General features: G+C 47.3%; 1 protein-coding gene across 2 annotated transcripts in view; it reads right to left on the bottom strand.

The window, feature by feature from the left end:
• ACYP1 (acylphosphatase 1) overlaps nt 1-20,445 on the bottom strand; it is a 51,140-nt gene that overhangs the window by 22,552 nt on the left and 8,143 nt on the right. The window contains exon 2 of one of the 2 annotated variants that reach the window (XM_029598416.1): nt 8,556-8,651. In XM_029598416.1, coding sequence (XP_029454276.1) covers nt 8,556-8,642 — 87 coding nt within the window. In that variant the 5' untranslated portion in view covers nt 8,643-8,651. The remainder of the gene's footprint in view (nt 1-8,555; nt 8,652-20,445) is intronic. The other variant, XM_029598417.1, reaches the window with a different exon arrangement.

The raw sequence follows: 20,445 nt of genomic DNA, 5'->3' as shown, positions 1-20,445 counted from the left end.
GTGCCGCTATCACTGTTGCTGATGCATGAGAGGCGTTCTCAAATCCCTCGTATACTGCTCTAAGCATGTGACGAGAGCATTCTTCCATGTCTGAAATAGGGGAAGGGATATTCTCCCCTGCTGAGGTAAACATCCCTTTGGTTGCTTGTATACATTCATACATGTACTGTACCATGTAGAATTGATGATGGATGCGTGCAGTTAGCATAGCATTTTGATAGACTCATTTTGCGAAGTCGTCTAGACATTTGTTATCTTTGCCAGGGGGGTTGGAGGCATGAGTTTTGGACTTCCTTGATCTCTGCAATGCTGACTCTACTACAATGGACTCATTGGTAATTGTGGAGTGGAATACGCAGAAGGGTTTTGCAATTTAAACTTTAAATCAGTCTTCCTAGACACCGCTGACAAGGCAAAGGGGGTCTCCCATGATTTCTGAAGAACGCTGTGCAACACAGTGTGTGGCGGAAGCGAAGACGGTTCTCCAGGGGTATCGAAGATCTTCAATAGACCCAATGTCTCCGCTCTGGGTTCTGGCAATTTCTGCACTTCCAACTTTAAAATGGTTCCCATCTTATCCACAAATTTTGGATAAGAAAGATCCTCTGGGGGAGAATAAGGCTCCGCAGGTTGTTCCGGTGGATCAGATGGATAACCAGTGGAAGAGGAAGGCGAAGAGTGTAAGGATACCGAATCCTTTTGAGAAGATGGTGAACGGAGTGGGGAGACGGGCGGAGAGCGTAGCGGTACCAATGCTGGTTCCTGCAGAACTGCTTGAGGCTGGTCCTTTGTATCCTCGTGAGTGGGTGAGGATTCTGGTGGTAATGTAAAGGAGGATTTGAGAGTCTCAAAAAATCCCGCTAAGGATTGAGTAAGGTCCCAAAACGCCTTTGTGGTGTGTGGCAGCACTGGGGGCCGTCCTTGAGATGCTCCCAACTTTCCTGACAAATCCGGTTGTGTTGATTGCAGGGTAAGAAGCCTCGAGTTGTCATCTCCATCGGATTGACTACTCTGTCGTTCCCACTGGTGTTGCGATAACTCTCTGTCCATTGATCTGGAGTTGGAATGAGGGGAAGTAGACGAAGAAACTCGTATTATTCGTCTAGTTGAACCGTGAGAGCTTCTTGACCTGCTCCTATGATGGGAGGACGATGAGATTGATGATCTATCTTTTGCGTGGTGTGAGACACGGCGGGGTTTATGCGCGTGACCATGATCTCGTCTGGAGAAGGAAGACGAATCCCTATGGTGCTCCAACCTTTTCTTTCAGCTTGAGTGTCTACTCTCTGTCGGAGAATCCCTCTCCGATATAGATCTTTTTGACGATGTATGACTCCACATCGACGACTGGTTTTGGTGTCCCAATAGGGGTCCCAATTGTTGCGTTATCTCTCTCCGAACTGTGAGTTGTCATTGTGATGTGCTAGGAGCCTGTTCTCGTGTTTGTTGCTCCGATGGTGGAGACTTTCGCACCTCCGGTCTCCTTACCAACTTTTTCTGTTGCTGGTGCATCTTTTTTGGCGCCCGATGTGACCTCTCCATTGTCGGTTTCAGTTTTTTTGGCGCCGGCTCCGGCCTCTTCTGCGCCGGCTCCATCGGCGCCAATAGTTTCGGGGCCGTCAACAGATTTTTCAATGCCGGCTCCAGTTTCAAAGTTCCCAGTTCCAGTGTCCTCGGCGCTGGATCTGTTGTCCTCGGTGCCGGTTGCTGTTTTGTCGGCGGCGTCTGTACCGGTCTATCTTTCGGTCCCGCCTGGGGAAGTGATGGCTCAATATGTAATATAGGCCGCTGTCCCCTCGGCGCCTCCGGATCCCTGTGTGCCCGTACACTGTCCGAAGAACGTCAGGCCTGCTTTTTGTCCGGGGCCGATTTAGCCGGTGAATCCCGTTTCTCTGGTGGCAACCCAGATCCATGGGTTCCCTCTATTTCCTTGGGCCGCTTGTTCTTACCTCCAGTCCTGGAGGTCTGCGGGTTCCACGAAGATGCTCTTTTCTTTGGCGGTGATGTCCGCGACACCGGCCCCGGTGAAGAATGAGTCGACGACCTTTCTTCCCCCGAGAATTCAAGCCATCTATAGGCCCTATGGCGTCCTGCTCGCGGGGACATTCTCTCACAAAATTCACAATCCGACTGATTGTGGTCGCGTCCCAAACAGCAGTAGCAGCGATCACGTCCGTCGGTGACAGACATGATCTTACCGCAGGGACACGGCTTGAAGCCCAAAGGCTTTTTCGACATCTCAAAAATAGAAAGAAGTATGAGGAGAAGAGCTTCGCGTGCGCTCCCGCGCACGGAATAAAACAGACTGAGGAGAATCTGTTACTTTCCTGCGCGGGAACTCACGCACAGCCACAGAGACTGAAAAAATCTACACTCTGCTTCTCAAGCTCCGCCTTCCGGGCCCTGACTGACAGTTCCCATGACAGCATGGCTAATTCAGCCCTGCTATCAACGGGAAAAGGAAAATTACCTGCTAATTTTCGTTCCTGTAGTATCACGGATCAGTCCAGACAGTGGGTTGAGCCTCCTGTCCAGCAGATGGAGACAGACAAAAATTGAAAGGGTATCCTATAACAGGACAGTGCTCACCCTGCGTCCCTTCAGTATAAACATTATCAAGCAGAGAAATGTAAAGTTAACCAGTATAAGATCAAGCAAGTAACAATGAACTTATAAATTGAAATTCCAAACACTGTAAAGAACCGCTCTTACACATATATCTATCTGGTAGATACTTCCAGTGCCTTAAAGTTCTGAAAAGAAGTAAATATATCCAAAATGCTGTGAAGAACAAAAAGAAAACTTCGAGCAGACGTATCAAAAAGAAACATAGCCAGGGCGGGCATCTGGACTGATCCGTGGTACTACAGGAACGAAAATTAGCAGGTAAGGACCAATTTTCCTTTCCCTGTATGTATCCGGATCAGTCCAGACAGTGGGATGTACCAAAGCTTCCCTAAGTATGGTGGGACCAAGATAGTCCCACTCGAAGCACCTGTCTGCCGAAGGAGCCAAAAACTGGCGCCTGTACATTGAGGCAGTAATGCTGAGCAAAGGTATGCAGAGATTTCCAAGTAGCCGCTCGGCATATTTCTTGCGGAGAGACCAGCTGGCCCCAACAGATATACGCCGACGCAATCGCCTCCTTCAACCATCGAGCAATAGTAGCTTTAGAAGCCTTGTTCCCCTTACTTGGTCCACACCAAAGAACAAAGATGATCATAAACCCGAAATTCGTTCGTAACCTGTAAATATTGCAGTGCACTCTTTTCACATCCAGTAGCCTTAGGTCCCCACCTGGCATGCTGGCAATGTCCTCTGGGGAAAAAGCAGGGAGCTCCACTTACTGAAAGAAGGACACAACCTTTGGTAAGAAGGATGGGACTGTTTAAGGGAAACACCTGAATCAGAAAAGCGAAGGAAGGGCTCCCTACAAGACAAGGCTTGAAGCTCGGATACTCTCCTGGCCGAGCAAATGGAGACTAGAAATACAGTCTTAAGAGTCAGGTCCTTAAGAGTGGCCTGTCAGAGAGGTTCGAAGGGTGCCTCGCAGAGAACTTGAAGTACCAAATTAAGACTCCACGATGGACAAGTAACCCGAACAGGCGGATTCAAATGTTTGGCACCTTTGAGGAACCGAACGACATCCGGATGGGCCGCCTCCGCGTAACCATCGACCTGCCCTAAGAGAGAACCGAGAGCCGAAACCTGGACCTGTAAGGAATTGAAAGACAAACCTTTGGAGAGGCCATTCTGTAGGAAGGAGAGGACCTGGGACACAGGGGCCTTGAGTGCCGGTACTCCAGACTCGGCACACATATTCTCAAACACTCTCCATACCCGAATGTAAGCAAGAGAGGTGGACGTTTTACGCACCCGCAACAGCGTGGAAATAACTTCCTCCTTATAACCCTTTTTCCTCAGTAGCCGCTGCTCAAAAGCCAGGCCGCTAGACAAAAGCGATCTGCCTGATCGAAAAATACGGGACCTTGCTGCAGCAGGTTTGGAAGGTGACCGAGGTGAAGAGGACCATCCGTCGCGAGGTTCACCAGATCCGCGAACCATGGCTTCCGAGGCCACTCTGGCGCCACAAAAACGGCCAGCCCCATGTGAAGTTCTATCCTTCTGAGTACCTTTCCCACGAGAGGCCAGAGTGGGAACACGTAGAGGAGTACGTCGCGAGGCCAGGGTAGGACTAGGGCATCCATGCCTTTCGAGCAGTGCTCCCTTCTGCGACTGAAGAATCTGGGAGCCTTCGCATTCCTCAGGGTGGTCTTTAGGTCCAAGTGGGGAGCTCCCCACTTGCGCACTACAAGGTCCAGCGCCTCTTTGGACAACTCCTACTCTCCAGAGTCGAGATGTTGATGACTGAGGAAGTCGGCTTGAATATTCTCCTTCCCTGCAATGTGGGAGGCCACCAGTCGATCCAGATGGCACTCCGCCCAGGAGAGCAGCTTGCTGGCTTCTAGGGCCACCAGACGACTCCTGGTGCCACCCTGGAGATTGATGTAAGCTACTATGGTGGCATTGTCAGAGAGGACCCGTACCACCTTGCGACGGATCAAGGGTACGAAAGTCTTGATTGCCAGATGGACCGCTTGGGCCTCCAGACGATTGATGTGCCACTGGGACTGAACTGGGGACCATTGTCCCTGGGTAGATTGATTCTGACACACTGCACCCCAGCCAGAGAGGCTGGCATCCATCATAACAATAATCCATTCAGGTGTCTTCAGGGGCATCCCCTTCAACAGGTGAGTGAACAAGAGCCTCCACTGCATGCTAGCTATGGTAGAGTCTGAGAGCGGTAGAGGTGTCAAACTCCTCAGAGACCAGCTTCCAGCGGGACAGGAAAGCACAAAAGCCCAAGGAATCAAATCTATAGTTGAAGCCATAGAGCCCAGGACCTGAAGATAGTCCCAGGCTGTGGATACCGAGAGAGATAGATTTTGTACTTGATCCATGAGCTTGAGCGCCCGGGTCTCGGGCAGCAAAACTTTGTCCACACTGGTGTCGAAGCATGCTCCCAAGAATTCCAGGACCTGAGAGGGCTTGAGTTTGCTCCTGGAGTTTGCTCCTGGAGAAGTTGACTATCCACCCGAGAGAGGTGAAAAACGTCAAGACTCTGACGACTGCTATCGCGCAGAGTTTCTCCGATTTGGCCTGAATGAGCCAGTCATCCAGGTAAGGGTGGACTAGGACTCCCTCCCGGTGGAGGAAGGCCGCCACCACCACCATGACCTTGGTAAATGTGCGCGGTGGCCAGGCCGAACGGAAGCGCCCGAAACTGGAAATGTTGCCCCATTATGTTGAAACGGAGATACTTCTGATGCTCATGTTGGATTGGGATATGCAGGTAGGCCTCCGTCAAGCCGAGAGATGCCAGAAATTTGCCTGAGCAACAAAACACTGCACGGAGCGGCAGTAGCCACAGAGGCATTCACGGAGCGGGATGCCAGTGGCCAGTGGTTGGTGTTCCACCTTCACGGAGCGGAAGGATGGAGGGCTGCCATCTCAAAAAATAAAAAACAAACAAACAAGCAAACAAAACAGGGGTGGGTAAGGGGCAGGGGTGTGGCCTGCTGGTTGCAGCGGTTGCTACCCCTGATTGAGCTGGATGTTCACTAGGATGGCGCTGCTCTCTGCATTGGTGGAGGGGTGGAAGGGAATTGGGGCCGGAGGGTGCTGGAAGCCAATAGAGACAGGTGGGAGGGAGAAAAAAGGGGGAAAAAAATGGATAAACTGCGTAGCTTGCTGGGCAGACTGGATGGGCCGTTGGTCTTCTTCTGCCGTCACTTCTATGTTTCTATGTTTCTATGACTGCCCTCAGGGTCTTCATCCGAAAATGGGGGACCCTGAGGGCCTTGTTGACTCTCTTGAGGTCCAGGATTGGTTGGAAGGAGCCGTCCTTTTTGGGAACGACAGAATACTGGCCGGACCCCTGTTCATCCAAGAGAACTGGGACTATGGCACCGAGCTCTTGCAACCTGCTGAGAGTCTGGCACACTGCTGGACGCTTCCATCTCCCGCAGGGAGAGATTGTAGCAGTCGGGGAGGTCCCGAGCAAATTCTAAAGCGTAGCCTTTTTCGATCACCTCGAGGACCCACTGATCTGACGTAATTTTGACCCATTCCTCGAGAAAGAGGGACAGACATCCACCTAAGTTGGGAACGGACGAATGGGCATCTCATTGGAAAGACTTCGAGGTGGAGCCTTGAGGGTTACCATCTTGGAATGGACGTCAGCCACGAAAGGAATGAGACCAAGACTGGGATCTAGTGGAGGCGGATCTTTGGGCAGCCCCTCTCAGCTTGTTGTACCTGCGCTGCCCCTGAACCGAGAGCGCGAAGGAAAAAAATGATTTGGATTGTCTAGGGCGGCCCTCCGGCAGCTTATGAATCTTATTGTCCCCTAAAGATTTAATAAGCTGATCCAGGTCCTCCCCAAAAAGCAACTTACCCTTGAATGGGAGAGTGCCCAACCATGATTTAGAAGAGGAGTCTGCCGCCCAATTACGCAGCCAGAGAAGGCACCTGGTCGGCACCGCTGAAACCATGGCTCTGGCCTACACCCGGAGGAGATCATAGAGGGCATCAGCTCCATATGCAACTGCGGCTTCCAGCCGTTCTGCCTGTTCCGCCTCTGCAGACGGGAGGTCCTGGGTGCTGAGTTGTTGTTGAACCCACCTGAGGCATGCCCACTGCATGAGACTGCTACAGACTGTCGCCCGGACCCCGAGTGCCAAAACTTCAAATATTCTTTTGAGATAAACTTCCAACTTACGGTCCTGAAGGTCTTTTAAAGCAGTCGCTCCCACTACCAGAATAGTAGTTCTCTTCGTGACAGTGGAAACTGAAGCGTCCACCTTGGGGATCCTGAGCATATCAAGACATTGATCTGAGAGAGGATAGAGCTTATCCATAGCTCTGCCCATGCGTAAACCGGTGTCCGGTGCTTCCCATTCCCGCAGCAGTAACTGCATCAGCATCGGATGAAAAGGGAAGGTGCGCGGGGGTGCCCTCAGACCAGCCAGAACCGGGTCAACGTTGCTAGGAGTCGAAGCACTCGTGTTGTCTTCCGGAGGAGCATCTATGCCCAACTCGGCCAAAACATAGGGTATGAGTGGGTCCAGCTCTTCACGCTAGAACAGGCGAAATACCCGTGGGTCGTCCCCCTCTACCGGAGAATTCTGGGTGAGGACATCGGCATCCGGTTTCGGGGTCCGGAAGCTGAAGGGGCAGATCAGCGGGGGCCTGAGAGACCAGGACCCCTGGTACCATCCAAACCCAGTTCAACCCTTGAGAATCAGGGGTTTTGGGTCCCTGAGCTGCAGATGCCCTGGGGACCTTAGCAGGAGGTCATGTAGGAAGTCTAGCAGGAGAAGGGTCTGGAGGTGGGTCATCCTGCTGTAAAAGGCTGGCAACATATGCTTTATGCAAAAGTAAAACAAAATCTGTAGAAAAATGTCCAGGCGTTTTCCCTGCATTGGGAGAGGGGGTTCATCGGGCTGAGGGTCAGAGCTGACATCCGGGAGGTCCACAGGGCTTAAATTTGGAGGGGAGTGTGGAAAATTCACATCCCTTCCCCCATCCAGCTGTTTCATCAACAAGGTCTGGCGACAAAATGGCCACCATTCCCGTGGTTTGCAAGAATGGGGCCGTCCTTGCAGCGAGCTTGCCGGGCCGAGAACGACCAGCTGATTTTGCCGGCGCAGAGGAACCTTCCCTGCTGGGCAGACAACGCGAGCATACTCCCTCGCGGGAGAACCTCGAAGCAGGCTCCCAGCACGCAATACAGAACGCTGATCGAGGCATGTAGGGAGAGGGGGGGGGGATGACAGAACTGCCGCTCGAGAACAGCAAGGTTCGCCGGTGCCTGGCTGTGAGCGGGGAAGAGAAGAATCAGCTACCCGCTCCTTCCCCCGAAGGTATCAGCTGTTTGCCATAGAAAACCCTTTTTTTTTTGTTTGAAAGAAACAGAGGAATGAGACTTCTCTGTCAGCAGACCCGAGGCATGCTACTTCTCTGTGTCTGCGCAGGGGAGGGACCGGACCACCAGTGTCACCCCTAGCCAGGCAGGTCACCGGGTAGGGTCCTAGGCTGAAGATCTCAAGGGGCAAAGCCCCCTAGGCCCAAATAAGAGCAAGGGGCAAGTACTGTTGCTCCTTAATAGAAATTAAAAATTAAAGGCTAAATGTCTTTTTTTTTAAACTTTAAATAATGAGAAATACTTGCTTGATCCGTTAACAAGACAGTAAGAGGGAGAAAAAAGACTTTCCCAATCGAATAACTGTCTAGAGGGGAACCGGAGGTTCTGCTATCTGCATCTGTTGGAGACAGAGAAATACTGAAGGGACGCAGGGTGAGCACTGTCCTGATATAGGATGCCCTTTCATTTTTTCTCCGTCTCCATCTGCTGGACAGGAGGCTCAACCCACTGTCTGGACTGATCCGGGTACGTACAGGGAACATGTGATATCACTACGATTCACTTTTCTGAAAGCTATCTTTAGTCTGCATTACCAGTTTCTCAAGTCACAAGATTTATTACAAACCTGTGTGTACTTCCGGAAAAATACACCTTGAACTTTCCCAAAAATCTCAAAATTCACTGAGATCAGATGATCCTCTTCAGCCATCATCCCACCTGTCTTGGGCAAAAGAAAACAGAAAATAATTCTAAAGGCCACATTTCTGGAAAAAAGCAGAGTGAGCTCAGAGAAGAGGTACTAAAATGGTGCAGATTACATTATAAGCTGTATAAAGCATTTAAATATGTATACCCTAGGAAAAAAAAAAAAAAAAAAAAGAGGGAAAAGGGGGATAGAATACAGACATTCAAATACCACAAAGGGTGCAGGGGATAACAAACGTCAACTGAATAAGGCACAAAACAAGTCCAAGAAAAGCAGCAACCTGAATAACAAAAGCTGGAAAGCCTTGAGCAAAAATGCTCGTAGCCTAGACAATAACATCCCAGATATGCAAGCCCTAATGGTGGAGGTGGACTTGGACATTGTTGCTATTACAGAGCATGGTTCACAGATTCTGATTGGGATACGGCCATACCGGGCTATAACATGTTAAGGAAAGACAGGGAGGACAGAAAAGGTGGAGGAGTAGCTCTTTATGTCAAAAACAATATCCAAGCAATGGAACTGCAAGGAAGAGGGGTAGAGAATTACGGGCTGTTCTAAAAAAAGATGGTGGTGCATCAATTTTTACTGGCATGGGTTACAGGCCTCCGATTCAAACGGAAGAACTAGACAGAGATCTGGTTGAAGACATCCAAAAGGTGGGAAAGAAGGAGGAAGTATTGATTGTTGGAGATTTTAATCTGCTGAACGTATGCTGGAGAATCCCTTCTGCGGAATCTACCAGAAGTAGAGAGATAGTGGATGCCCTGCAAGGGGCTCTGTTCAAACAAATGGTAATGGAACCCATGAGGGAGGGAGCTATACTCGACTTTGTGCTAATGAACGGGGATAATTTTATTTAATTCATTTATTTATAACATTTATATACAGAGGTTCAATTAACAGGATTAATTATCACTTCGGTTTACATTACAACCTGCAAAAAACAACAGTGACAAAGTCTTGTCTTACATTTAACAAGGTAGAAAAAAACCTGGATAACATAACTTGGGTGAAAACAGGTAAAGGAACAATGGGTAATCATGGCTTGGGCGAAAGCCGGGAACATAAATTGTGGAGGACTCTGAGAACCTCATAAGGGAGAGGTAACCAAAGATGCGGACTAAGACCATGGCGGAAAGGAGAGGTTATGAGAAAGCTTGGTATTCTGTATTCGATAATGTCTCTATTGTCCAGGTGGAAGCCCACCTCAGCACCAGTGATCATCAAATGGTATGGTTTGATATTGCTAATAGGATATGGAGAAGTCACATGAAGTACAGAGTTTGAACTTCAAAAATACAGACTTTTCTGAAATGGAGAAGTACCTGCAGGTAGAACTAGAAGGCTGGGAGAAAATGAGAGAGATGAAACAACAGTGGGCCAAACTAAAAGGAGCAATTAAAAAGGCAACTAATCTATATATTAGAAAAGTAAACAAAAGCAAGAGAAGTAAGAAACCTATCTGGTTCTGAAAGGAGGTGGCTGATAAAATAAAAGCAAAAAGAACAGCGTTCAAGAAGTAAAAAGGATCCCACAGGGAAGAATATCTGGTGAAACTGAGGGAGACGAAGAAAGAAATCAAGAAAGCAAAAGGTGAAGCAGAAGAAAGGATTGCCAAAGAGGTAAAGTGAGGTGAGAAAACATTTTTCAGATACATCAGAGAAAGGTCCGAAGTGGTATAGTGAAATTGAAAGGTGACAAGGATCAATGAAACAGAGTGGACACGCCGGAAGGAGTGGAGAGAATGAGACAGGATTTAAGGAAGCTGGAAGAGTGGTCGAAAATAATGCAGCTGAGATTCAATGCCAAAAAGTGCCGAGTCATGCATTTGGGGAGTGGAAATCGAATGAACTGTATTCGATGGGGGGAGAAAGGCTGATGTTCATGGAGCAGGAGAGACACCTTGGGGTGATAGTGGCTAATGATATGAAGTCGGCGAAACAATGTGACAAGGCGATAGCTAAAGCCAGAAGAATGCTGGGCTGCATAGAGAGAGGAATATTGAGTAAGAAAAGGGAAGTAATTATCCACTTGTTCAGGTCCTTGGTGAGGCCACACCTGGAGTACTGTGTTCAGTTCTGGAGTTTGTATCTCAAAAGGGACAGAGACAGGATGGAGTTGGTCCAGAGAAGGGCGACCAAAAAGGTGGATGGTCTTCATCGAATGACTTATGAGGAGAGATTGAAAAATCTAAATATGTACACCCTGGAGGAAAGGAGGAGCAGAGGTGATATGATACAGACTTTCAGATACTTGAAAGGTTTTAATGATCCAAAGACAATGACAAACCTTTTCCGTCAGAAAAAAAATCAGCAGAACCAGGGGTCACAATTTGAAGCTCCAGGGAGGAAGACTCAGAACCAATGTCAGGAAGTATTTCTTCACGGAGAGGGTGGTGGATGCCTGGAATGCCCTTCCAGAGGAAGTGGTGAAGACCAGAACTGTGAAGGACTTCAAAGGGACGTGGGATAAACCCTGTGGATCCATAAAGTCTAGAGAACGTGAATGAAGAGTGGGTGAATCGCGGGAATGACGGCTACTACCTGGAGATAATACCCTTATTCAATAAACATACACACGGTTAATGCGACTCCAACATTGCTCTAAGCTTCAACGGCAAGAGGAAATGTAGAAAAAAGGATTCACATTCACAAAAAAGTGGGGAATAGCTTGCTTGTTACGGCGGTTACTACCCCAAACCAAATAAGCCTGCTACTTCACTTTCAATGCATATCCAGCATAGCTCTCTGCTTCAACGGCAGGGGAGAAAGACTGATACTTCATGCATATCCAGCATAGCTCTCTGCTTCACCGGCAGGGGAGAAAGACTGATACTTCATGCATATCCAGCATAGCTCTCTGCTTCAACGGCAGGAGGAATGAAGAAAAGTGGATCTATATACAGACAACAACCAACAAGGACTGAATTACATAGTCTGGGTAAACAAATAAGCATGGGTGTAGCTTGCTTATTGCGGCGGTTACTACCCCTAACTAATTAAGCTAGATATTTCACTTAGATACAGTTCCAACACTGCTCTCTACATTAATGGTGGGGGTGGAAGGGAAATAGAACCAAAAGGTTACTAAGAGCCAAGAATAACCGATAAGTATGAGAAAAAAAAAAAAGTGTGAAACTTGCTGGGCAGACTGGATGGGCCGTTTGGTCTTCTTCTGCCGTCATTTCTATGTTTCTATGTAATGTGTAGAGAGACAAAGAAAAGGCAGAAATATTAAACAAATACTTCAGTTCTGTGTTCACTAAAGAAGACCCTGGAGAAGGACCGTTGCTAGTTAAGAAAACATTGAGGGCGATGGAGTAGACGAAACTCCATGTACAGAAGAGATTGTATGGGAAGAGCTAGGAAAACTGAAAGTGGACAAAGCCATGGGGCCTGATGAGATTCATCCCAGGATACTAAGGGAGCCCAAAGATGTGCTGGCGGGTCCGCTGCATGACCTGTTCAATTGATCCCTGGAAACGGGAGTGGGGCCACAAGGTCGGAGAAGAGCAGTGGTGGTTCCACTTCACAAGAGTGGGAGCAGAGAGGAGGCTGGAAACTACAGGCCGATTAGCCTCACCTAGGTGGTGGGAAAAGTAATGGAGACTCTGCTGAAGGAAAGGATAGTGACCTATCCACAGTCAGGAGGATTGCTGGACCTCAGGCAGCATAGATTCACCAGGGAAAAGTCCTGTCTGACAAATGATTGATTTTTTTGATTGGGTGACTAAAGAATTGGATCAAGGAAGAGTGCTCGATGTGTTCTACTTGAATTTCAGCAAAGCTTTTGATACAGTCCAGCATAGGAGGCTTGTGAATAAAATGAGAGGCTTGGGAGTGAGTACCAAGGTGGTGGTGTGGATTACAAACTGATTGACGGATAGAAGACAGCGTGTGATGGTAAACTGAACCTATTCTAAAGAGACAACAGTGTTAAGCGGAGTGCCACAAGGATCGGTGTTGGGATCAGTCCTGTTCAACATCTTTGTAAGCGACATTGTGGAAGGGATAGAAGATAAAATTTGTCTTTTTGTGGATGATACTAAGATCTGCAACAGAGTGCACATGCGGAAGGACTGGAGAGAATGAGAAACGGTTTAAAGAAGCTTGAACGGTGGTCGAAGATATGGCAGCTGGAATTCAATGCCAAGAAATGCAGAGTCATGCATCTGGGCTGTGGTAATCGAAAGAGCTCTATGAGATGTGGGGGGGGGGGGGAGGGATGTTGTGCACACAGAGCAAGAGAGGGACCTTGGGGTGATAATGTCTAGCGATCTGAAGACGGCGAAGCAATGTGACAAGGCGATAGCTAAAGCCGAAAGAATGCTGGGCTGCACAGAGAGAGGTACAAGTAGTAAGAAAAAGGAGGTGATAATTCCTTTGTACATGTCATTGGTGAGGCCTCACCTGGAGAATTGTGTTCAGTTCTGGAGACCATATCTCAAAAGGGACAGAGACAGGATGGAGGCGGTCAGAGAAGGGTGAGAAAAATGTTGGGGTGGGGAGTTTCCACCAAATGTCTTATGAGGAGAGGTTGAAGGACTTAAATATGTATACACTGGAGGAAAGGAGGAGCAGGGGAGATATGATACAGACCTTCAGATACCTGAAAGGTTTTAAAGATGCACATTAGACAAACCTTCTCCAAAAAAATAAAAAAAAAATAATTGACGCAAAAAAACAATTCTTCAGTTCAAAAATTTAAAAATTTGCAAACAACCCAAAACCTCTATCCAACATAGTAAAAAATCTGACAAATGATAAAACAGAGGCTCCCCATAACCTACCAGAGAATAAATGTAACGAAATAGCACACTATTTCATAGACAAAATTACAAACCTAAAAACTAAGATCCCAAAATCAACCAAACAGGATATTAAGATGCACAAAAGAGATGTAACACAATGGCTAACGTTTGATGAAATCTCAAATATTGAAGTAGAGTCCATGCTAAAAAAACTAAATCCTGCCCCACATAAAATTGACACCATACCCACCATGGACATAAAAAACTAGCGAATACAGCTTCTCATACATTAACCAAAATCATAAACCTATCCCTTAACAAAGGATCGTTACCAGATGTTCTTAAAGGAGCTATAATCAAACCCAAACTAAAGAAAAAAACAGCAACCCAAATATCTTAAGTAAAGCAAATGTTGCTTACCTGTAACAGGTGTTCTCACAGGACAGCAGGATGTTAGTCCTCACATATGGGTGACATCACAGGATGGAGCCCAATCACGGAACACTTTTGTCAAAGTTTCTAGAACTTTGACTGGCACCTACTGGGTATGCCCAACATGGCACTAAATCTGCAGCCAGCAGGGGTCCCCCTTCGATCTGCCGCCAGCAGGGGTCCCCCTTCGATCTGCAGCCAGCAGGGGTCCCCCTTCGATCTGCCGCCGACTCCTGCGTCCCGCCCTCCCTCCAGCTACCGGGGAACAGCCAACCAGCGGAGGCTTCCCCAGCAGCCAATCAGGAAGGGCCCAGAGGCTCTTTAAATTCGTCTGTCCCACGGCGATCCTCCTCTTCACGGCGACTCATCTCGGCAGCGCGGCGTCCGGCTCGAGGGAGGCCTGCGCGATCGGCGCAACAGACCCATCGGGGTAAGGCCTAAAAAACTCACCTTTACCCTCGGTGGGACTGCGCCCGACCGCGTGGCCCACAGCGCCGATCTGCCGCCGACTCCTGCGTCCCGCCCTCCCTCCAGCTACCGGGGAACAGCCAACCAGCGGAGGCTTCCCCAGCAGCCAATCAGGAAGGGCCCAGAGGCTCTTTAAATTCGTCTGTCCCACCGGCGTCGCGCACCGAAGGAGCGCGACAAAGGGGCCCGCCCCTTTGTGCGCCCCTTCGGGCAGCCCCTTCGGACGGCCACTGAGGCACCACCCGGACATCCATAACAGCAGTCACCTGTTCCGAGGTTCCGAAGTTACGTTGTCTACCTTCTAACCCTCAGCCAAGACCCAGCTAGATCCAGGATCTTCAGAGTGAGTAGGCACCTTTACATAGAACATTTTCCGTCACCACACTGGACTTCGTTAGCTCTCCCAGATCTGGACTTATCCCCCCTCAGCCCTACTAGTCAACCTAACACCCGAATTCCAATTCTTAAGCAGTATTCTACAACCTGCTCTCTATCCTTACAGTATAATCAATATAATCCTAGCACTACATAACCTATGTATTCTGTTTAATCCAAACTTGTATATCTATTTCAATTTGCTCGGTTTTTAACTGCATTTGTTTGTTAATCTGAACTGTCCAATCTGCATTATCCTGCTCTAAGTTGTACAAAACTGCAATACTCTCCCCGCATTGTGCTCCCCCCCCAAGCCAGACACACCAAAAACTTCAACTGCCAACACACTACACTCTCATCATGTATCAACATCACATCACCATTCTTAAACATAACAACCAAAGGCCCAATGTTCCTCCTTACCCACGTCTCCACTCACACCTCAAAACCCTCCTCCCCTCCATGATCTCCCCCCCCCTGACCCAAGTAATCGGTCTCACTGCACTCTCTCTCATCCTCCTTAATGCACAATCATTAAACAAAAAAATCCCTCTACTCACTGACCTCCTTACAGACCAAGACCCAGACATCTGTGCTATAACAGAGACCTGGCTTAAGGATTCCGATTCCGTGCTCATAAACCAGTTACCATCCAAAACATATGATATCTTCACTATCCCCAGACCAAAAAAGAAAGGAGGAGGTTTACTCTTAGCCATAAAGAAAAAATTTAACATGATTCTCTACCCTATCCCCTCCCCCCCAAAAACTGAAATAGGCCTTTTCAAATCTCCCACTCTGCAAATATGTCTTATCTATGCCCCCCCAGGAACCCTCCACAGTAACCCTTCAACCCTCATAGAATACATTGCAAAGAACTTATCCATTGACACACCAGCAATCATTCTAGGAGATTTTAATCTCCACGTCGACATTTCTCCCCGTTCCCCTACTTGTGACGCATTCCTAGATTCACTGAACGCACTAGGATACAGGCAGACCATCCACTTCCCCACTCACAAGGCGGGTCACACCCTTGACCTCCTCTTCACTAATGCTCTCATTCAGGTTGACCCCCCCTCCCACACACCTATTCCCTGGTCAGACCACTACCTCATCGAAGCCTCTCTCTCATACAAGACACCCTCCCGACATAATAACACTAACAAAACTATCCACTACAGGAAAAACTGCACTAGAGATGACCTCATCTCAGCTATCTCTAACAAACTCGACCAACTAGATCTCACCAATGCAGACACAGCACTCGCTTCCTGGCACGATATTACCAATAATATAGCCAACACTATCTGCCCCTTGCAATCAAAACTCATCTCTCCTCTACACAATGAAAAAAGGAAACCTTGGTATTCCCAAGAATTAAAGAACCTAAAACAATGCCTTCGAAAATCTGAAAAGATCTGGCGTAACGATCCCTCTCCTACACACCTTGCCCAATTTAAGTCCTCCTTACATCTGTACAGCGAAAAAAATCAACAAGACAAAACGCGACTTTTTCGCTAATAAAATACATCAATTCCAATTCAACCCTAGAGTACTTTTTGATTACGTAGCTTCACTCACCAAGCCAGCAGCTCCCGACATTCCAGATGAAGTAGCCAAATCCAAATGTGAAGAACTTGCCACGTTCTTCCAAACCAAAATAGACAAATTGCTGTCCACCTTCTATACTACACCTACCACTCCCCTCAGCCTCTCCAATCATAACCTCAACCACACCATCACTAGTAACAACACTAAACTTCTCTCCTCATTAGACTGCACCTCAGTACTTGAAATAGAATCATTCATCAAGAAAGCCAAGCCCTCTTCCCATCCCTCGGACACAATCCCTACCAAACATCTACTTTCCATCCCTAACCTTATCGCTAAACCTTTAACAAACATCATTAATCTGTCCATCAACTCGGGGCAAGTACCTGTTCCCCTTAAACAGGCAATCGTCAAACCTATCCTAAAAAAACCTAAACTTGACCCCTCTGACCTCGCCAACTACCGCCCCATCTCTAATCTCCCCTTCATCTCTAAACTCCTCGAAAAAACTGTCAACAAACAACTCTCAGAATACCTCGAAGATAACCGTATCCTTGCACCTGCTCAATACGGTTTCCGGAAATCCCACAGCACTGAGACACTTCTACTTTCCCTGTCAGACCATATTCTTAAAGGATTTGACAAAGGGCAATCCTTTATTCTCGCCTTCCTTGACATCTCCTCCGCTTTTGATACCATCAGCCACTCCATTCTCCTACAACGCTTAACTGAAATTGGCGTCACAGGTATTGCCCATAACTGGTTCAATTCCTACCTCAGTAACAGAAACTTCAAAATCCAACTAGGAAATCACGAATCCAAAACTATCCACCTCAATCAGGGTGTACCACAAGGCTCAGCTCTGTCCTCAACTCTCTTCAATATTTACATGCTACCCCTCTGTGACCTCCTCTCTAGTCTCAAGCTGCCTCACTTTGTCTACGCTGATGATGTTCAGCTGCTCATACCCATCACTGACTCCCTACCAAAAGCTATGGATATCTGGAATGATACGCTCCAATCCATAAACAAGCTTTTAGCTTCCATCCATTTAGCTCTTAACACTACTAAAACTGAAATCATGCTCATCTCACCCCAAAATCATCCTAACCCCCCTCCTATTCATACACCATTCGCCCAGCAAGTCCGTGATCTGGGTGTCATCCTTGACGACCATCTCACGCTTAAGAAATTCATCAGCAATATACTAAAAGAGGGCTTTTTTAAACTACACTCCCTAAAAAAACTAAAACCCCTACTACATCCCCCCGACTTCCGCACAGTTCTTCAAACCACCATCTTTGCCAAAACCGACTATTGTAATGCTCTCCTCCTTGGCCTACCGAACAATGCCATCCAACCCATTCAAATATTACAAAACACAACAGCCCGGATCCTGACTAACTCACGCAGAAATGACCATATCACACCGGTATTAAAAGACCTACACTGGCTCCCAATTGCATCACGCATCCAATATAAGACTCTCTCCCTTGTCCACAAGGCTTTATACAACCCTGAAATGAACTGGTTCAACGAATCCTTCCGCCTCCACCAATCCAACAGGCCCATCAGACACCAACACCTCGCCTCCATGCCTACACCTTCTCCCAAACATTACAAACTTACCTCCACGAGAGCCCGAGCGCTCTCTATCGCCGGGCCCACCCTTTGGAACGCAATGCCTGTCGAACTACGACAAGAAGAATGCACAAAAACATTCAAACGTAAGCTAAAGACCTGGCTCTTCACCAAAGCATACACCTAATTCCCCCACTTTCACACTCACACCCATACTCTCCTGCCCTCTCCCCCATTCCTCACTCCCACCTCTAAATTCCTCCTTCGCCCCCTACCTGTTCAGTCCTCTTACCTTCTCCTGATTTCTCAGCTCGCCTTCTCCTTTTACCCCATCCAGCCCTCCTCCCCTCCTACACCCCCACCCCCTCCCCATCCCCCCTCCTCTCTTATAACTCTACACAATTGTATTTCCATGGCATTGCTGTATTTATGAATACTTTGTACATAGTGATACTCTATATATATTTGTAAATTTTGCTCATAAGTTTTGTTTAATTATTTCCCTCCTTTTTTCCCCCTCCTCATTTGTTCATATGTTAAATTCGTTATATCTGTTCGATGTAAACCGCCATCCCAGGCGCCTGTTTCAGTTACACTGTAAACCGATGTGATATCCCGGATGAACGTCGGTATATAAAAATTTTAAATAAATAAATAAATAAAGCTACAGGAAGTGCCAAAAATAAAATAAGAAAACGTAACAAACCCAACACCACAGGGTGGTGGGCGGGTTTCGTGAGGACTAACATCCTGCTGTCCTGTGAGAACACCTGTTACAGGTAAGCAACATTTGCTTTCTCACAGGTCAAGCAGGATGGTAGTCCTCACATATGGGTGAGTACCGAGCTGAGGATGTCTGAGAAATGCACCAAATGTACCCAAGATGTGCAATAGGCACAAGGAGTGGGGTGGAATTTGGTAGAGGGCATCCTGAACCCTAACGGGCAGGCGGAAGGGTGTTGGTACGTCAAGTTGCAAAAAGGTTGTGCAAGACAGACTGGCCGACGATGGAATCTTGTCTTCCAGCCTTGTCTAAGCAATAATGGGCTGTAAAGGTATGGAGAGAACTCCAAGTAGCAGCCCTACAAATATCAGGAAGCGGCACAGAGTATAGGTGTGCTACTGAAGTTGCCATGGCCCTGACAGAGTGTGCTTTAACACGGTCTTGAATTGGAATCCCTGCTTGCTGATAGCAAAAGGATATGCAGTCCGCTAACCAGGAGGAGAGAGTCTGCTTACCCACAGGCTGTCCCAATTTGGTGGAATGGAAAAAAATAAACGAGTACTTTTCCTGTGGGTAGCTGTATGGTCTAGATAAAATGCTAGAGCGGGGAAGACTATAGTGATAGGGGTATACTACCGTCCACCTGGTCAAGATGGTGAGATGGACAGTGAAATGCTAAGAGAAATTAGGGAAGCTAACCAAATTGGTAGTGCAGTAATAATGGGAGACTTCAATTACCCCAATGTATCATCGGGTCACGCTAGAGAGATAACTTTCCTGGATGGAATAAATGATAGCTTTATGGAGCAATTGGTTCAGGAACTGACGAGAGAGGGAGCATTTTTAGATCTAATTCTCAGTGGAGCACAGGACTTGGTGAGAGAGGTAACGGTGGTGGGGCCGCTTGGCAATAGTGATCATAATATGATCAAATTTGATTTAATGACTGGAAAAGGAACAGTGTGCAAATCCAAGGCTCTCGTGCTAAACTTTCAAAAGGGAAACTTTGATAAAATGAGAAAAATTGTTAGAAAAAAACTGAAAGGAGCAGCTACAAAAGTAAAAAATGTCCAAGAGGCGTGGTCATTGTTAAAAAATACCATTCTAGAAGCACAGTCCAGATGCATTCCACACATTAAGAAAGGTGGAAAGAAGGCAAAACGATTACTGGCATGGTTAAAAGGGGAGGTGAAAGAAGCTATTTTAGCCAAAAGATCTTCATTCAAAAATTGGAAGAAGGATCCAACAGAAGAAAATAGGATAAAGCATAAACACTGGCAAGTTAAATGTAAGACATTGATAAGACAGGCTAAGAGAGAATTTGAAAAGAAGTTGGCTGTAGAGGCAAAAACTCACAGTAAAAACTTTTTTAAATATATCCGAAGCAGAAAGCCTGTGAGGGAGTCAGTTGGACCGTTAGATGATCGAGGGGTTAAAGGGGCACTTAGAGAAGATAAGGCCATCGCGGAAAGATTAAATGATTTCTTTGCTTCGGTGTTTACTGAAGAGGATGTTGGGGAGGTACCCGTAATGGAGGTTTTCATGGGCAATGATTCAGATGGACTGAATCAAATCACGGTGAACCTAGAAGATGTGGTAGGCCTGATTGACAAACTGAAGAGTAGTAAATCACCTGGACCGGATGGTATACACCCCAGAGTTCTGAAGGAACTAAAAAATGAAATTTCAGAGCTATTAGTAAAAATTTGTAACTTATCATTAAAATCATCCATTGTACCTGAAGACTGGAGGATAGCAAATGTAACCCCAATATTTAAAAAGGGCTCCAGGGGCGATCCGGGAAACTACAGACCGGTTAGCCTGACTTCAGTGCCAGGAAAAATAGTGGAAAGTGTTCTAAACATCAAAATCACAGAACATATAGAAAGACATGGTTTAATGGAACAAAGTCAGCATGGCTT

The sequence above is a fragment of the Rhinatrema bivittatum genome, chromosome 4 (genome assembly GCF_901001135.1).
Source record: "Rhinatrema bivittatum chromosome 4, aRhiBiv1.1, whole genome shotgun sequence".
In the NCBI taxonomy this organism is placed as follows: Eukaryota; Metazoa; Chordata; class Amphibia; order Gymnophiona; family Rhinatrematidae; genus Rhinatrema; species Rhinatrema bivittatum.
The sequence above is the reverse complement of the archived record's forward strand: the minus strand, read 5'-3'. Positions and strand labels throughout refer to the sequence as shown.